The following is an 11,887-nucleotide window of genomic DNA, read 5'->3' as shown; positions in this document are numbered from 1 at the left end:
TTGAAAAGATTGAAGAAAAATAAAAAATCAATATGATTCATCCAAAGAGAGAATAATTGTCGAAAAAAAAAAAAAAAAAAAAAAAGAAAGCTGAATAAAACCAAAGAGGAGGAGAAGAGTAAGAATTTTTATATAAATCGCACGATGCTTCATTATGTACATGATACTAACTTTAACTAAACAGTGCGCTAGTGATCTTTTTCAGCATATAAAAAAGATATTTACCATATCATAAAGAAAGAAAAATTGATTAATATCATTTAAATATTTACACAAGGAAAGATGTGTTAGAATTTTAATCCATGTTTTTCTGCATACCTTTTGCATATTTCACCCCACAGTCTTACGCCTTCTTCAATCTCTTGTTCTTCCAAGAAACTTATCGATAATCTGACAGATCTAGTACCCCAGTTCCTTTTATCTGTCACTACTTCAAAATTAGATCCATTAGCCATGATTATCTGATACGTCGATCTTAATAAATTTTCTATTTCTATAGAATTATAACCTTTTGGTAATGTGATCCATACAAAATATCCACCCTTTATGGGTTTATGGATAGTACCTTTAGGTAGGTATTTCTTAATTGCATTTGAAAGTGTCTTGCCTCTTTGTGAATAAACGGATATTAAGCGATTAATTATCCTTTTCGCTTCACCATTTTGTAATAATGTTCCAACAATCATTGAATTTAATTGGGAAGGGGTACCTCCTGATATATTAGCACCACCTTTGGAAAGTTGTCTAACCAAGTTACTATTGATTGACTCCTGGTATCCAAATCTTAATCCAGGAGCAATGATTTTAGAAAAGGTAGAATTCGATATAGTGTTACCATAACTTGCTGGGTCAGTATTACTTTCTCTATCTAAATGAACGAGTCTTTTAGGTGTAGGTGTGTTGGGATCGTAATTTAGAATATCATATACATCATCTGAAATTATCAACATATCGTATTTTCTTGCCAGTTCAATTAATCTTAATTTGCATTTAGTGGAAAATGTCATCCCACTTGGATTAGCGAAAGTCGGTACACAATACATAACATATCTATAAATTTTTTTTGTTTGATTCAAATTTTTTTCAGGGTTTACAATGCAATTAGTGTTATTACTAATGCTAATATTATTACTGATATCATTGTAATCACAACCATCAATTAATGATAAAGATTCGAAATAGTCTAATTTTTTTTGCAATAGGTCAAAATCGATAGAATTGGTCTCTGGATATTCATCAATAGCAGTCAATTTATGATCACCGAAACCAGCATCGATAAAACAATCATTGATCAAAAAATATGTAGGTGTGATGATGAATGCTTGCCTAGTATATCCAGTATGTGCCAAAGTAGTTTGTAATAAAATGTTTAATATACCGTACGAAGAGCCAGAAGTTAGATTGAGAAATTCTGGTTTAGATAATATAGAAGAATTTGAGTTATCTATATGGAATACTTCCTTGTTATTAAATTCACAGATTTGTTCTCTGACCCAAAGTGCCCCTTCATCCGATCCATATGTCAACGGATGTCTATTCTCAGTTTGTGAATCGTACGGCCTTTTCTCTGGTGTTAATAGTTGTTTTGTGGCTTCAATGACTTCATTGTTCGGTAGGAGCCTATTCGATGGGTGTCCCTTGAAGAAATTGATCTTAGATGGTGCATCTATACTCATTTTATTTCCTTTCTTTCCTTCTTTCTTTTATTATTTTTTTTATGTACTTTATTTATCTATTTAACCCATTGATATAGAAAACCTTTGTCCTTACTTGATTGTTATTTAATACACTGAATATTATTTACAAGAAAGATTAACACACAAGCTGTACCCATCGTTAAGATTTACGTTGTTTTTCTTGCTTATCCTAACTGTTTTCTTTTTTTTTCTATATCTACATACATATATATATAATATTTATACACATGTCATGATGACTCACATCGTTCTTAGTTTGATATATTCACGTGCTTTATTGATATAACCAACTTTTTCCGTTTTCCTAGATGAACCAAATATAGGTTTATTTTTTTCTGATGTTTATTTTTTCCGGATTAGTTGAGTAATATATGTAGGGTTAGAGTAATTCGAAAATAAGAGAGAAAAAAAAAAAAAAAAAAAAAGAGGGAAGTCAAAAGAGAAAAGATTCTGATCCGATTACTAAAAATATACTTTATTTTCTTTTCTTATTTTTTTTTTTTTTCAATTTAGATATTTTTGAGCGGATAAATAAAAAAGATATGGGCTAGGGTTTTATTTTTTTTTTTTAGAAAAGAAAAAAAATCCGCTTGATATACGTAAGAAAACTAAGATTTTTACTTTTGTTTTTCCCTTTTAATTCACTGGTGATATAAATGGATACAATCTGTATGACATAGCATGTCGATAATGCTTTATTAATTTGATGATATGAATACAAAAATACATATATGGAGATTATAGTTATTCATAATTTTAACTAATAATAAATTAAATTAATTCGGTAAAGAAAAAGAGAAGAAAGAAAGAAAGAACTAAAAAGATAACCATTCTCAGAGAGTGAAGGATTAAGCATTTAAAGCAAAAAAGAGTTTTCACTGTCTTGTTGGTAAGATTGTAAGTGTATGACTTATATATTATCAAATACTTAAAGCATTTTATTATTTTTAATGTTATCACATATTGTTGTATATATATATATGTATGTATATATGTATGTATGTGTTACTGGAGGAAAGAAAACAGATTTAAGAAGGAAGATATTAAATAAAAAGAAGCAATGCATCATCACTTCCTCTCTCCCCCCACAGGTTAATACGTGGTAATACAACAGATATAACATCAGATTGATAAAAATAAAAGAAGAAAAGAAAAGAGAAACGTTGGAATTTGTCACTTTATTAGTACAATAACAACATTTCTTTTCTTTTTATTTTATCCTTTATTAGCTGTTTGTTTGTTTTTTTTTTCTTATAGACATCGATAATATGTGTTTTGTTTAGCCGTTCTTCAACAGTTAAGTTTGTTATGCCTATGAAATTAACAGCAAGTTATTAAATGATATTCCATTTTTTTTTTAAGAAGAAAAAACAAAAATAAAATAAAATAAAAAAAAAAAGAAAAGAGAAGAGAAGAGAAGAAAAGGGGAGGATCGGAAACAAAAAAATAAGTAATTTTTTTGGTTTTTAAACGAAACGTTATATTATTCTATTATTCTATTTTAGTGGAAACATTAAGAGAAGCGTTGAAAGTTTTAGAAAAATAGTTTTGTTTTTTCCTCCGCCTCCTCCCATTGCTATGGCAACAGAACTAATGTATGGGTGTTTTGACTAGTAATACAGAAGAAGGCATAATAAAAAGAAACGATAATAGGATTTTTATCGAAATTGGAGATTAGAAGGGAGAGGAAAAAAGGAAAAAAGCACACACACACACACACAAAAAGAAAAGAAAAATAAAAAAAAATAAAAAAAAAAATAAAAAAAAAAATAAAAAAAACGGACGTGAGGTTGTTCTTTAACAAAGAAACGTTGGTGTCGTGATTGTGTGTACATTATTTAGTTATTTATTATTTTTATCATGGTTACCGTTGCTTGTTGCCATAACAATTTCCAAAATCAGATTTTTTTTTTTTAAATGAGTTTTATTATTTTTTTTGCCTCATTTTTTTTTTTTAATATTTTTGTTATTGTCATCTATATCTTTTCTTTTTTTTTCTTTTCCCTATTTATTGGAATCCCTAATAATTGTTGCTTTGTTCTAGAAGAATAACTTCACTTACAATAAAGAAAAAAAAAAAAAAAGACATCATATTTAAAATAATAGGTGTTTTTCCTATTTCTGTAAACCTTGTTTCTTTTTTTTTTCTTTCTCTTTTTTTTTTCTTTCTCTTTTTTTTTCTTTTTTTTTTTTTTCTTTCATTTTTTTTGTGTGTGTGTGTTTTGTTTTTTTCCCTATTTCTCTTTTCGTTCTCCTTTTTTTTTCCCTATTTTTTTGTATTTATTGTATCTCCCCATCTTTGGGCATCTGATAGTGTTATAAAAGCTGTTATACGAAAATAAAATTATATATAAATGAAAGATTGTCATATTGGTTCTTGATCTCTGCTCTGGTTTTTTTTTTCTTGATCATACTAATTCCTTTTTTTTTCTTTAAGCTCTGACCAAACAACCAAAGCATTATCGTTCATTATTTGAATATTGAATTCTTGCTTCCCAATCTATCTAATAACAATAATAATAATACAAAATGTCTAATACTGCTATTTCTAGACCTGCTAATGATGCTGAAGTCCAAGCTGTTCATGACAGATTGAGTGAAGCAGCTAGAGAACACAAAAAATACTTACACTCTCACAGAATCCAACGTCATGCTTTAAAAGAAACTGAAAAGGAAGAACCAATCTTGGTTGGTGACAAAAACCGTCATACCGTCTTTCCAATTAAATATAACGAAATCTGGCAAGCCTACAAAAGAGCTGAAGCTTCCTTCTGGACCGCTGAAGAAATCGATTTAGGTAAGGATCTTCATGACTGGAACAACAGAATGAATCCAAACGAAAAGTTCTTCATCTCTCGTGTTTTAGCATTTTTCGCTGCCTCTGACGGTATTGTTAACGAAAATCTAGTTGAAAACTTCTCTGCTGAAGTAGCTATCCCAGAAGCTAAAGCTTTCTACGGCTTTCAAATTATGATCGAAAATATCCATTCCGAAACTTACTCTCTTTTGATTGACACCTACATTAAAGATCCAAAGGAATCTGAATTTTTGTTCAATGCTATTGAAACTATTCCACAAATTAAAGAAAAGGCCGAATGGGCTCTAAGATGGATCCAAAATGAAGAAGCACCATTTGCTGAAAGATTGGTTGCTTTCGCCGCTATTGAGGGTGTCTTCTTTTCAGGTTCTTTCGCTTCAATTTTCTGGTTGAAAAAGAGAGGTTTAATGCCAGGTTTGACTTTCTCCAATGAATTGATTTGTAGAGATGAAGGTTTACACACTGATTTTGCTTGTCTATTATTCGCCCATTTGAAACATAAGCCAGATCCAGAAGTTGTCGAAAAAATCATTACTCAAGCTGTGGAAATCGAAAAGAGATACTTTATCGATGCTTTACCTGTCGCTTTATTAGGTATGAATGCAGACTTAATGAACCAATATGTTGAATTCGTCGCTGATAGATTATTAGTCGCCTTCGGTAACAAGAAATTCTATAATGTTGAAAACCCATTCGATTTCATGGAAAACATCTCCTTGGCTGGTAAAACTAATTTCTTCGAAAAGAGAGTCTCTGATTACCAAAAGGCTGGTGTTATGGCTGCTGCTGAAAAGACTGAAGCAGGTGCTTTCAATTTCGATGCTGATTTCTAAGATATGATCATCTAATTTTCTAATTTCATATTTTAAAAAATTAATATATATATATATATATATATATATGGGTGTGTGTATGTATATATATAGTTATATAATAATATCAAAATAGTGGTTTGTTTGTTTTTTTTTTTTTTTTAAAGAAAACTCTTATGATTTAAAAAAAAAAAAATAATATATATATATATATATATAAAATAGAAGTGTTTATATTTGATGGATGTAAATTATATAAGTTATAAATAAGTATTTACATATTTAACTGTTTAAATGTTATAATAGTTGTTAGTTTAAAATTTTTTATTGAAAACATCACTTTTTCGTTCTTTTTTTATATGGACAGTAACCATCTTTAATATAGACAGATATTTTCAACTCATAATTATAAAATAGAAAACAATAAATAATTATAGAACTTTTATCATGAAAAGAAAATCTATAGATAAATAAACATACTTAGTTTTTTTCAACTTAGGTGAAGATATCATAATGCTCTATTTTTTTTTAAGCATTTTTTTTCAATTTGGTTATCCTCCCTGGAAAGAAGACTATGAGTAAAAGGGAGGTATGAATTCTATCATAATATAGTTTAATAATAGTTACTAATATGATTCATAATAGAATATTCAAGACTCTAGAGAGAGATATACTACTCTTTGTTTATAGAAGATAAAATATTAGTGAATATCTAATAGCATTATTAAAGGTTTTTACAATTTTTTTTTCTTTTTGTTTAGTTTTCTTTCTATTATAGTTTCTATGAAAACTGGCTAAAGCACAATAAAACCCTTTATGTTGAGATGAATTTCAGTTATTTGATAATTTTATCTTACAATTTTTTATATATGTACTCTTTGCATCTTGAAAATTCTAATATTATTTACTTATCTCTTTGTAACATACTTGCAAGATTTATTATTTATTTATTTATTTATTTATTTTCAGTATAAAAAACTGCAACACCTAGATTAGTAGATTTCAAAATTATTTTATAGCATAGTCAACATTGATTGTTTTGTATAACTTTGAAAGCTTGAATAACAATTATTATGAATTGTTGTAAAAACTATTATCAACAATATAGATCCTTGATTGTCCCACCTCCGAAAAATAAACATCTTATGAAGAAAGAAAAAATAAAATGCAAGTAAAAAATATAAAAAATATATAAAACATATAAAATAATATTATACTACTTCTTTACCCAGATTATAAATATATGAATAAAGTAACCCAATTATATATTCTATATCCTCAGACAACATCTAACAATTAAATTACTACTTAAGCTGAAGCAAAAAATACGAATAAAGAGATTAATGAGAATAGTTTATTTGTCCTGAAGTGTAAAACTATAGATCAGGTTAAGGAAAAGAAGTTAAGGAAACAAAATTTTTCAGTCCCTTTCTGAACATATTAAACAATTGCATTTCGTGATTATAAATGTTCTAAATATAAGAAAAAAATATCAAAGAATTTTATTAATGATACAACATCAATCGCTCTACCATATACTCACTATCACCAAGTTTAGTAGCATGTTAGGCACATTTCCTTATAAATGTTAAATTTTCATTTTCATTTTTGCCTTTATTTTTTGAATTTTATTACAGTTGACCATTCTTCACAATGACAAAATAAAACTAGTATGCATTTACCAAAATTTCACTAAATGTGTCAAGATTTTTCGACTATTAACATTAATTATATTATTGATTTTATTATTATTATTATTTTTAGAAAACAGCAATCATAACATTGCATCAACAATGTTATTTACATGCTATAATGAAACTCAATACAGCTACTAATTAGAATAATGTTGAATTTTCAAGTGTTATCTTCAGAGAAAGAAAGAAAGACACAGAGAAAAGGTAACCTTGGCCATTTGAACCCCGCCCTACTTTTCCATCCCTATCATCGTTTTTCGTTCCGCTCGGAAATAATGAGGCTCCACAAAATACTTAAAAATTCCAGCGTAAATTTTAACGTAAATTTTAACGTAAATTCCGCACATTTCCGTAGTATGCCTCCTTCAATTTTTGTTATGATAATAACAAAAAGTGTATAAGAAGAAAAGAAATAGATACTAATAATACTAGTACCACTAATAGGAAAGATATCATTATATTACTTAGAGAAAGGTTGACAGTTTAGTTTAAGTCATCATATATATATAATTAAAATTTATTCGTGGATACTTTTACTAGATAAGATCGCTTTTTGAGTGTGCAACCGGTTCACCCATCTCTCTTATTACTGGTTTTCTACATACAAGTATAAATATCTATACTTATTTATGGTTATAATGAATGATATTCAAGACATATTTGATATTGACAAGAATATTGAATCAATTAACAATCAACGAAAGCAATTATCTAGCAAATTAACAAACAATGAGAAACTTATACAAATACTTTCAAAACAAACTCCAAACTTTAAATCTATCGCAGATGATCTGATTGAAAATATTCATCAACTATCTGATGTCGATCACCTTAAACAAAAGTATGGGGAATTACAAATATTAGATATAATTGAAAGCAAATTGATAGAAAAGTTAGCTTATGAATCAAATATCAAAGAATTAAAACAAGTGGAAAATGATATCGATGAAATTATTGCTTCTGACTTAGGAAAGACATCTTACGAAAACTTATCTGGTATCCATAACAATATAAAGAACATATTATCTGAGGGACATATTACAGAAAATGAACCTGTGATAAAAGCTATTTTTAATAAATTTGATCAATTACTCTTGAGTCCGTTTTGCGAAAGACAATATGAATGTTTGAACCAACTGTTACTCAACTCTAAATGGGATACAAACAAGTTTTTATTGTCTGATAACACTTCTTTAAATAATTTACGCTCCAGATCTTCAAATCTTTATAAACTGGATTTATTATACTTGCAAAAAGAAAATCGACAATTCTGGACTTTTAAATCTTTAGCAACAAATTTCCAAATCAGATTCACCTATCATTTCCATAATTCTAACTCAAAAGATATTGCTGTTTATTTCAGATTTTTAAATGATTACTTAAATGCTAATCTTAATAAATGCATCACTCTTTTTCAAGACAATGATGTTGGTTTGACAAAAGAATTATTACACAAAGAATTTATCAATCATATATTACAACCTATGAGAGATAGAATTAATAATACTTTATCAAATAATAATTTAAACTCACTAATCACATTAATCTCTCAAATTATTTACACTGATAAAAATTTAATCAAAACTTTCCATTATCATGGTAATGGTTTAGTATCCCTTATCTCAGATAAATTTTGGGATATTTGGATAAATTATGAAATTAAAACTATAATTAATCAATATCATGTAATCACCGAGAACCCAAAGGATTTGATCAAATCAGGATACAATTTTATTAAACTTTTAGATAAAGTATACGATTATTTTAAACCTTTTTATGAGCTGGATTTTGAACCGCTTTTAAAATATAAATTGAAAACATGTTCAGAAATATATTTAGATTTATCTTCCAGATATATGGACTATATTTTAACTACTAATTCATTGCCTGATAAATATTCAAAAGAAGAAGAATTGTACCAAACTATCAGTAAATTGGAATTATTCAATATTGTTTACAATCAATTGAATGAGTTATCCAATCAAAGTATATTCATTAAACTGACTCAAACTATAAACGAAACAGAATCAAAGGAATACATCTCCGTATTTCAGGATATTTTATCAAATTATAGAGAGAATATGTTAATGGATTTACCAAAAGCTGTTATTCACAGAACCCAAAAATTGTTGAAAGATTCGTTACAAACTTACTTCAAAATTGGCATATGGACATTGAATGAATTAACTGAGGAGGCTATAAGACCTGAAATAACAAACACAGTGAATATGTTAAGACAAATTATAACAAAATTGGAAAATTCAGATATCCCTCCTGCTATTTTATTCAATATTAAGAATGAACTATTAAATATTATGATAAATTATTTTATTGAATCAATACTAAAATTAAATAAATTTAACAGAATGGGGCTCTACCAATTAAAAATAGATTTCAGATCTGTTAAAGAGACTTTAAATCTTTTATGTGATTTCCAAAACAAACAAGAGGTCTTTTTTTCTGAAATAATGTCCATTATTGATCTAAAGTATAATGATGAATATGTTGAATTCACTAACTCTTCGTACATTAAAAAAGGTGATTTTAATCAACTTAGAAAAAGGCTTCATATCATGCAACTAACAGACAGTGATATCCAAGATGCATTATTTAGAATTGCATACGGTAATATTATATGAAAGAGACATCCTGAGTACTAATAGCCATTCCTTACATACATATGTATAAACATATTAATCTATCTATCCAGTTATAAATACAGACATATATAAATATATTTTAACTGCTTCATTGACGCTTTTATGCAGTTACTTCCTTATATACTGTCTTTCAACATTTGTCAATGTAACAAAGTGTTATTCATCTCTTCATATTTTTTTATTTCTTCTTTTAAATCAGTATGCATATTGGTTTTTTTTATCAATTGTTTTTGGGTGAAATTATCTAACATTTCGGCCATTGTTGAAATCATTCCAGTAGGACCAACATCAAAAATACTTTCCTCCTCCTTTCTGACTATCCATTGATATTTCATAGGAATGTCTTCATCTTTAATCTTTCTATAATCTTCCATATAACTATCAAACTTTATACTATTTTCAGAAATATCTCCTTTAAAATGATTATCAATCATGTGATCAATAACCGGCCACCCATATGCGTTAACAAATCTTCTTCTTGTAACAATATTATTATGAGCATCCGGTTTCAACTTAACAATCACTTTTCTCCATGAAAGACCTTTATGCCATCGCCTTGCAATTGTCTCTTCTAATTTCTGATATTTTTCTTTTTGTCTTTTATCAATTGTGAATGGTTGTAATAAGATATTACTACTATTATATATACTTTCTTCTATGTCTTTTACTGGTGGAATATCATCTTCTGTATAAATTTTATCATGAATAATACATAATTCACGAGAATTTGGATCCATGATATATGCTTTATCTGGTAGGGGTGGAAGTAAAATTGATGTCGCAGATTCTAATATTGAAACTTTAGGTAGTTTAGAATCCTTATTCCTTTTTCCATCAGAAGACATTTGTGGTGCCCAAACACCCATAATTTTATTTAACGGATTAATAAAATTTTTTTGGAAAAATCTTGTATTATCTGAAATAGTGATATTTTCACTATCAACTGTCTTATCCACACATTTTTCATTTAATGAATTTAAGATCTCATCATAATCTAAAAATAGTAATGACGCTGTATACAAAGGTACGATACCATCATTCACCACATTAGCATACAGAGTTCTCCTTTTAAATTTTGATAAAATAGCTCTGACAGGTTCCCCAGACAATAAATATAATAGTGCATTATCATCTTTGGGACATTTATCTAATCCTAAATCTTGTCCTGTCTTACCAATAACACCAAATGAAAGTAGCATCTTTATATAGGCTGGATTGTCCGTTACAATACCCAACAAAGGAGATGCCATAGCAATAAAATTTACTGGTTCCACATTCTCAAAGAACCATGGATATTTAACAGCAATATACGCTATTGCAAAAGTCTGGACAAGACCACCGAGGGAATGACCAATAAAAGATATTTTTTTTATACTTTTATCATATAAATTGGATACAATATACTCGGCAACTCTTGTTCCAAGATATTTTATACCCTTCTCTGTTTGGCAAACGTTATCAGGAAACCCCTCTACCACTAAATTCTCATTTGGGTAATTTTTTTGTTGATTGTAAATTTGTTCTTGTATATAAACCATATCAGTGGTCACATTTGAATGCAATCCATGTGTTAAAATAATCAAATGTTTAGGTTTATCTCTGTCGCATTTCAAGGACAATTGTGAAGACAATTTCCATATATCTAATGTTGTTAATCTAGTTACTTGTAGTTTATCTGAATATGTAGCCAGACTTGGAAGAAAATCAATATTTTTAGAATCAATTGAACCTCTAGTTGTACCAATGGACAACTCAAAGGTAACTTTTGTGGTTGTAGAAAAAAGAATTTGACTTATAACATCTACAATCCAAACATACCGCTTCTGAATTCTATGAACAGGTAATTCCACTATACTCTGTTGTTGAGGTTGTAAATTAGGTTCAAATTTTGGCTGATCAGCTGAATAGATAATCCTTTGTGAATGATGATAATTTTCTGTCCTTAAATCTGTATATATAAAATACGGACCCATAAGATAACCTGCTCTATACGAAAGTTGTTCAATGTTTTTGATCCTTAACCATAAGGAATCCAATGTTAAATCCTCAGGAATTACAGCACCTTCATACAAATCATATTTAATTATGAATCTCTCTAGTTCGCCAATCTTTAATGATGATCTATAATGAAACCATACATTCTGATCTCTTGCAGTCATTTCTTGGAGTTCATTACCATCTATTAATACTTGAAGAAATACATAGA

The 11,887-nt window shown here is 28.1% G+C and overlaps 4 protein-coding genes across 4 annotated transcripts; 2 read left to right on the top strand and 2 right to left on the bottom strand.

The window, feature by feature from the left end:
- Positions 1 to 287: 287 nt before the first annotated feature.
- Positions 288 to 1,676, bottom strand: PWA37_002023 (2-aminoadipate transaminase; the record flags this gene model as incomplete). The annotated part of the gene is made up of 1 exon (XM_064858633.1): positions 288 to 1,676. One exon carries the CDS (start codon positions 1,674 to 1,676, stop codon positions 288 to 290), a length of 1,389 nt encoding a protein of 462 aa, XP_064714456.1.
- A 2,550-nt stretch (positions 1,677 to 4,226) lies between these two features.
- On the top strand, positions 4,227 to 5,348 carry PWA37_002022 (uncharacterized protein; the record flags this gene model as incomplete). Its single annotated transcript, XM_064858632.1, has 1 exon — positions 4,227 to 5,348. One exon carries the CDS (start codon positions 4,227 to 4,229, stop codon positions 5,346 to 5,348), a length of 1,122 nt encoding a protein of 373 aa, XP_064714455.1.
- A 2,302-nt stretch (positions 5,349 to 7,650) lies between these two features.
- TIP20 (Tip20p) lies at positions 7,651 to 9,660 on the top strand (the record flags this gene model as incomplete). The annotated part of the gene is made up of 1 exon (XM_064858631.1): positions 7,651 to 9,660. The coding sequence occupies one exon, from the start codon at positions 7,651 to 7,653 to the stop codon at positions 9,658 to 9,660; it is 2,010 nt and encodes a 669-aa protein (XP_064714454.1).
- Positions 9,661 to 9,821: 161 nt separating this feature from the next.
- ROG1 (putative lipase ROG1) lies at positions 9,822 to 11,840 on the bottom strand (the record flags this gene model as incomplete). The annotated part of the gene is made up of 1 exon (XM_064858630.1): positions 9,822 to 11,840. The coding sequence occupies one exon, from the start codon at positions 11,838 to 11,840 to the stop codon at positions 9,822 to 9,824; it is 2,019 nt and encodes a 672-aa protein (XP_064714453.1).
- Between the last annotated feature and the right edge of the window lie 47 nt (positions 11,841 to 11,887).

Source organism: Arxiozyma heterogenica (genome assembly GCF_036370985.1).
Source record: "Arxiozyma heterogenica strain weizmannii chromosome Unknown scaffold_18, whole genome shotgun sequence".
NCBI classification, from domain to species: domain Eukaryota; kingdom Fungi; phylum Ascomycota; class Saccharomycetes; order Saccharomycetales; family Saccharomycetaceae; genus Arxiozyma; species Arxiozyma heterogenica.
Note: the sequence above shows the minus strand (reverse complement) of the source record. Positions and strands in the feature narration are given on the sequence as shown.